This window comes from Antrostomus carolinensis, unplaced genomic scaffold (assembly GCF_000700745.2).
Source record: "Antrostomus carolinensis isolate BGI_N321 unplaced genomic scaffold, ASM70074v2 scaffold6723, whole genome shotgun sequence".
Taxonomy (NCBI): Eukaryota; Metazoa; Chordata; class Aves; order Caprimulgiformes; family Caprimulgidae; genus Antrostomus; species Antrostomus carolinensis.
Genome location: NW_010307171.1, coordinates 1 through 6,419, shown reverse-complemented (window position 1 = coordinate 6,419; position 6,419 = coordinate 1). Strand labels below are relative to the sequence as shown.

At 36.9% G+C, this 6,419-nt stretch overlaps 1 protein-coding gene across 1 annotated transcript; it reads left to right on the top strand.

Annotated features, from left to right (window-relative positions):
- Positions 1-1,045: 1,045 nt before the first annotated feature.
- LOC104519999 (hypoxanthine-guanine phosphoribosyltransferase) lies at positions 1,046-6,226 on the top strand (the record flags this gene model as incomplete). The annotated part of the gene is made up of 6 exons (XM_010165327.1): positions 1,046-1,063; positions 3,719-3,825; positions 4,264-4,447; positions 5,336-5,398; positions 5,919-5,936; positions 6,144-6,226. Coding segments are annotated over exons 1-6 (473 nt in total), but the record flags the coding sequence as incomplete, so codon positions are not given.
- Between the last annotated feature and the right edge of the window lie 193 nt (positions 6,227-6,419).

The following is a 6,419-nucleotide window of genomic DNA, read 5'->3' as shown; positions in this document are numbered from 1 at the left end:
AATTTATAGAAGGAAGGTATTGCTAACTGCACAAAATAGGGCCCAAGTACCCTCAAGGCATTAAGAATTCCCAAATAGTACTGCTATTTAATGTATCACTGAAAGTTGTGGATATGCCCATTAATCCACTTGGAAGAGCATTTCCACGTTATCAGCCATGATCCGAGCAGCAGCTGTAAGATTACAAAGAAATGAGAAAAATCTTCTTTCATTAATGTGCCCTCTCCCCAAGAAAACACTGAACTAGTTGAATTAATAAAATGTACCCAGCCTGGTAAGAACAGAATGTAACATGTTGTATGCAAGCTGGTGTTAGCTCATTTTGTTAGTAGGATTAATTTTCGGAAATCAGAGACTTTCATGTTAATCCCAGATAATAGTGCAGTTTGGTACACTAAAATAATCAGATAACAGTGAATGTCAAAGGGATTTGATTTCAAATTATGTGGAGCATGTTACTGAAACGATCACCCCCTCATTTTATGAAAGGATGACCTAGAAGAATGTCAGGGAGGGTTCACCATGTCTTAACAGCTGTAGACCTCTGCTTCAAGTCATCTTTAAGAATATGACTTTGTTTATTCAAATATTGATTTCTGACAGCAAGTTAACACAAGAATTTTAAAAAGATGTGGACTTTATCACAACAACGAATGTGCAAATATTGTGTAAGAAACTGGTACATGAAATTGCCTTCTACATATAGCACTGAATCTGCTACAACCAAATACCTCATTTGTGTTTGCAATAAAAAACCCACTACCCTACCTTGTCTCTCCCACTAATGTGATTCATGTCCTTCCTTTTTGCATCTCCCTCGTTCCCCGTATCTTTACTCTGATTGGTTGCAGCAAGGCTAATGCCTGTTTTATTTCTAGTTAATCTGGTTAAGTAAGAACCTGGGATTGTGATGTCAGTGCATTAGTAGAAGGAAGGATGGCAATCTTGACCTTTTAGAAGCAGGTCATGATCTGACTGCAAGATGAAAATAGAGGAAGACAAACTGCAGTAATAATATCAACTCATTCAGCGATAGTTCAAAGTTATGGCTCATGGACTGCAGGTAAGAAAGCGTAAGGCACTTATATTTGGTTATGTGACTGAAAGGAGCTTTGTGTGGGGGGGAGAGGCTAGCTTCAGCAAAAATAGTAGAACATTAGAAATAATGACTGATGAAAGGCCCTATTTCTAATGTTTACTCAGGAGAAAAACTGGCTTTCAGAACAGAGGCATCTTTATAGACTCAGTTTTTTTACAAACTTACAACGTTATTTAGTTGACTTTAATATACCTATATTCATGTTCTTTCATTCTATGTTGATGAAATAATGCCTATTTATGAATCTCTTTATTGTACATAATTGTTGTAGTTCATTTTGTTGTTTTCCCCCCTTAAACTCATAAACCTAGATCAGTAAATGAACAACAGATGAGACTGAATCTAAATTATACAACTAATTCCTCAAGTTATAAGCTCGTGATTTAAACATTTAATGACTTTGTGTGATAGTTTAGTGAACTGATTGGAGGGAATGCTGCTGTATTATTTAGCATGTGCCACAATGCAAATGTTTTTATGAGCCTGTAAGGTATATGCAGCATGTTGCTATGGTGATGTGGTGCTCAAACTGATGCAATCCTTAAAGTCGCTCCTGAACCTTTCAGCAGACCTTGAAAAAAGCTTCACAGGTAGCAACAAACAAGGTATTAATGTAGCAGACATTGTTTTCACGAAATAGTCTCAATAAGCATAGTTGTTAATCAAACAATAGGTACTAAGCTGCACTGCTGGAGTAGCTATTAGCAGGAATCACTATGCACACTTAGATGCTTCAAGATTAGCTTTACTCAATAGTTACGTTAACACAGACAAAGCTCATTCCTCACTTGAGCTGAACCAGTTGTGCTGCCTCTCATCAAATGCAGCAGGAAGCTAAATTCATTGGCAACAAGGCTGAACTCTAACTTTCATCGCTGTGCAGATGAAAGCCCAAATTATAACTGCAAAAGCAAACGTTAAGGCTGAAGTCCATTAAATATGGCAATCGGTATCATGATCGGGCAAAAGAAAAACTGCTCAAGTCTCAGGTAGCACAGTCATTGCATTTAAGTTGCAGTTAGCAGAATGCAATAGAGATGGGGATCTTAGCAAAAAAACAAACAAACAACAAAACAAACAACCTGCTCTTTTTAAACTGCTTATCATGTCAGTGACTATCATTAAAGGTGATTTTCCTGTACTCCGAATAACAATGATGCTTATATGTTCCAATAGTCTCAAATAAACACCTTTATCTTGGAACAATGCTTCTAATTATGCCCTATCCTCACTGCTTCTCGTTGACAGAATCGTGTATCCTGTATGTGTATTCTGTCTGTCACCACTAGCAACCTTACACAGGCAGAAATTAGCCCATTTCAACCTGGCCAACTGGGTTAATACAACACTCAAACAACAATAAGCAGTTCTGCGCTGCATTAAAGGCTGCTCATAGATGCTACTGTCCAGCCTCATCAGCAGCTGATTCCAGTGTAACTGCCAGTATCTCTTCCAAGGTTAACAAAGCACAAACAAACTTAATTTGAAATCTATCCTTTACCTAAGCTCCTAAGCTTTCACTTCACTGACTTTAGCCATGAAGAAAACAGCAATATAGTACTGCTAACACTGTAGTGCTGTAAATCCAACTTGGAATATCAAGGCCCATCAATTTTGACTACTTGCAGAATACAGGTAGTTCAGCCAGGATGAGATTCTATACGCATTGCCTTGTATTATCATATCCTGGTCTTTGAAATTCTTGTTAACACCTGTCTCTCTAGTTTTATCTTTAAATGAAGTGGGCTACTTGTGGCCAATTTAAAAGAAACAGCAGTAATTGGTTATCTTATTTTTGTGGCTGCTCCAAGTTTCACAAGTAATAACCTATTTCTGTTCCCAACAGTCCATTTTTTCTTTTCTTCCTAAGCACTCATCTCTCCTATGCCAAAAAAGGAGAATTAAAACCAATTAATGTGTCTAAAGAGTTTGCAGGTGTTAACTTGTTTGTTACTTTTTGCTACTATTGCCTAGTTCATAGCTCTGTGCTGTCATACACCAAGTCTGAGAGAAAAGATATACAATCTCACCAAAAACATTGAATAAAATCACTCCTTTAAAACTTCCCCTTCTACTCAAGTAGTTGTCTACTTTGCTGCTCAATAAACAGACCATAAGCTATTAGGAACATATGCTCCACCAAAGAAATCTGTATGATGCAGCACTCTCATATTTTGAATTATACTGTATTGAGTTCTGTGGAATGCAACTGGTGTGTAGTTAACCTATTTCACACTGGTGAAGCTTTGAGTCAGCTTTGAATTTTTCTTTCAACTAGTTCTGTATTTTTTAACAATAACAGGGCAATATTAGATCTGACAAAATCACACTAATTTGAGGTTTTTTCTTAACTTATTTCTAATACTTACAAATTAGCCCTCTTATTCACAATTGCTTCCACCTCATTTTATTTTTTCCTTGCCTGCTTTTGTACCTCCACTTCATAAATGAACAAGATATATTTTAATTTTGATATATTATTGCCAGGCAGCAGGGTGTGGGAGTGGGGGGAGAGGGTGGGGAGAAGAGAGGAGTCTTTCTCTGCATTATCAGAGACGGAAGATTTTTTCCTGTGTGGCTTTGTCTTTACTCTTAGAGCTATTTCCCTTTCTCTCGCAGATAAGAGATGAAGAAAGCGGCTATAATAAAAATCTATTTTGCATTCCTAAGCATTATGAAGAAGATTTAGAAAGAGTCTTCATTCCTCATGGACTCATCCTGGACAGGTATGAGGGTAATCAACAAAGAGCAGTGCTAGTGATGCCAATGATCCATTTCCCTCCAAATGAGCAGGCCGATGCCCTGCCCTTTGTAGCCTGTGAAAAACATGGAAACCCTGCAGCGGTAACACTTGTGTTCTGGAGTTTAATGGAGAGGATTCCTCTACAGCTCCACTTAAATTTCCATGTTATTTCAAATATCTTTAAGCTTTCTTATCCTCCATTGTTTAGATATATGGATTAAATCAGCAGTATGTTGAGTAGGGGTCATCTTGTGAACTGCCAATACGTAACTAACTTTCTTATGTCTTAACGTGGTCACGATTTTCTGGTTTTAAAAACTTAATAGTAAGATCAGAATTTTAACTTGGACATTGCTTAATATATGACAAACAAATATAATATGCAAAACACTTTAAAGGATTTGGTTTTTTTCCCTTTCAGGACAGAACGTTTGGCTAGAGATATCATGCAAGATATGGGAAGCCATCACATTGTTGCGCTTTGTGTCCTTAAAGGCGGCTATAAGTTCTTTGCTGATTTGCTGGACCATATAAAAGCACTAAATCAAAATGGTGATAAATCTGTGCCTGTTACCGTGGATTTTGTCAGAATAAAAAGCTACTGCGTAAGCAACTTTCTTTTCCTGGGAAAACTTGACTTTCCTCGTAGACTGACATTATGAATACTGTTAGTTTACATGAAAATTCCACAAAAATTGAGTTTATGAATCTGTCCTGTTCAAAGTAACTTAATGTACCACATACTGAAAAGTAACTGATTTACTGATCTTCCCCAACAATCGGATGATATTGTATATTCACTGGAATTAACATATAATAGAACATTTAACATGGCAAAGCCAGGGTTAGGTCTCCAACGTCCTCCTCTCCAGCCCAAAGCTTCCATACAGGTTCTACTCTGTCTTTACCACGGCACCCTTTGGTGGGAAGGAGTCTGGAGAGGAGCTTCACATCAGAGACTTGCTATTGTCTCTCTCTGCATTATTTTTTTTTCCTACAGATAATATTGGAGAGACTTGTTTTCATAATCTGAGTGTTGGTAAACAGGTGTCTCTTGCCTGACCAACTGTAGTCGGCCTGAGCCAACATCTGTAAAGCGATGACTTATGCTATTTTTTTCTGGTTTATCTTCTCCCCACTTTGAAGCCTAGAGCTCTGTGCACTGATCAAAATTTCCCCCATGCTAAATACAACAGTTTACAGTATCCTATAAATGTTTCATGGAATTCTAAAATAAACCTGTAGTAATAAAATAGCCAAAAGCAATGATGTTTATTCTATGAATGTGGATGTACTCTTGTTCCATGCAAACATCTTCACTTTCTCCTCTTGCTCTCAGCTGCATAAAAGCTGTTTTACTGAAAGAGTGCTGTGTAAAGTTGCAAGTGTCATTTGATAAGCAAAAAGCAAGAGCAGCACACCCTTCATACACACACAAGATAATACTTCAGAGCATGTTTGATGTGACTTCCCTCTCTTCTTTCTCCTTCTAGAATGACTCACCTACAGAAAAAATCAGTATTGTTGGTGAGGAACTATCTACACTAAATGGGAAGGTATGAATTGGCATCTTCAGCTTTTAAGGGAAAAGAACAGTTCTTATGTATCTTCCAGGAAGTCTATCTTTATTAAGAATTTGATACTACGTATTTACAGGCACTTAACATGTTTTGAAATAATGAGTAATTCCCACTGATCTCAGTGGAAACAATACGATCAGCACTGAATGCTTCTAAAGATCCTGTTCCACTTCTTATCCCACAGTCCCCAGAAATGAACCATCTTAAACTGACTCATGCAGTATGGTTTTAGAATGCTATTGCTATATAGAAAAATATATAAAACTTGACATAGGTGGTTTTCTCACAATATTTTATGCTTCTGTAAATAGTTACAGAAAGACTCCTCAGAAAGCACTAAAATAATGTAAGTAGTTAAGTGACAAACTCCTTTGAAAATCAATTGCAACTAACTTGGAACTGAAGTTTGTAGTGCAAACTTTTCCTGTCTGTATAATTCACTGAATGTTGCCATATAATTTTATTTTTTTTTCTCTCCCTACATGATCTTTTCCAGAATGTGTTAGTAGTAGAGGTAAGTAAAGACTGGGGGGGGGGAAACGACATGGACTTTTTTCTCCCCATTTTGCAAGTTAATATCTATTGTATATAAACCAACAATTAATTCTGTTATTGTGCTGCCAGGGTTGTTGACTGGTTTTTATGCTTTCAGTTAATCCACTGACAGTCTGTTTTTTCTTTCTGACTCTGAGGATAATTTATTTTTTTAATCTTTTTTCAGGACATTATTGAGACTGGTCGAACAATGAAAGCGTTACTTTCAAAACTCAAAGACAACAAACCAAAGATGGTAAAAGTTGTAAGGTATAACAGTATGGCCACTTACTAATGTATTGTAACAAGAAGATACAGCAAAATCATTTAGGTGAATAGTCAGTGCATGCTGACTCTGACAACACTGAATTTTTCTTAATATCTTCAGTCATACAGGTTTAGAGAATCTAAGAGTTTCTCAGTACTGGGAAGAAGACTTCAAATAGCATTAGAGATCTGCTTT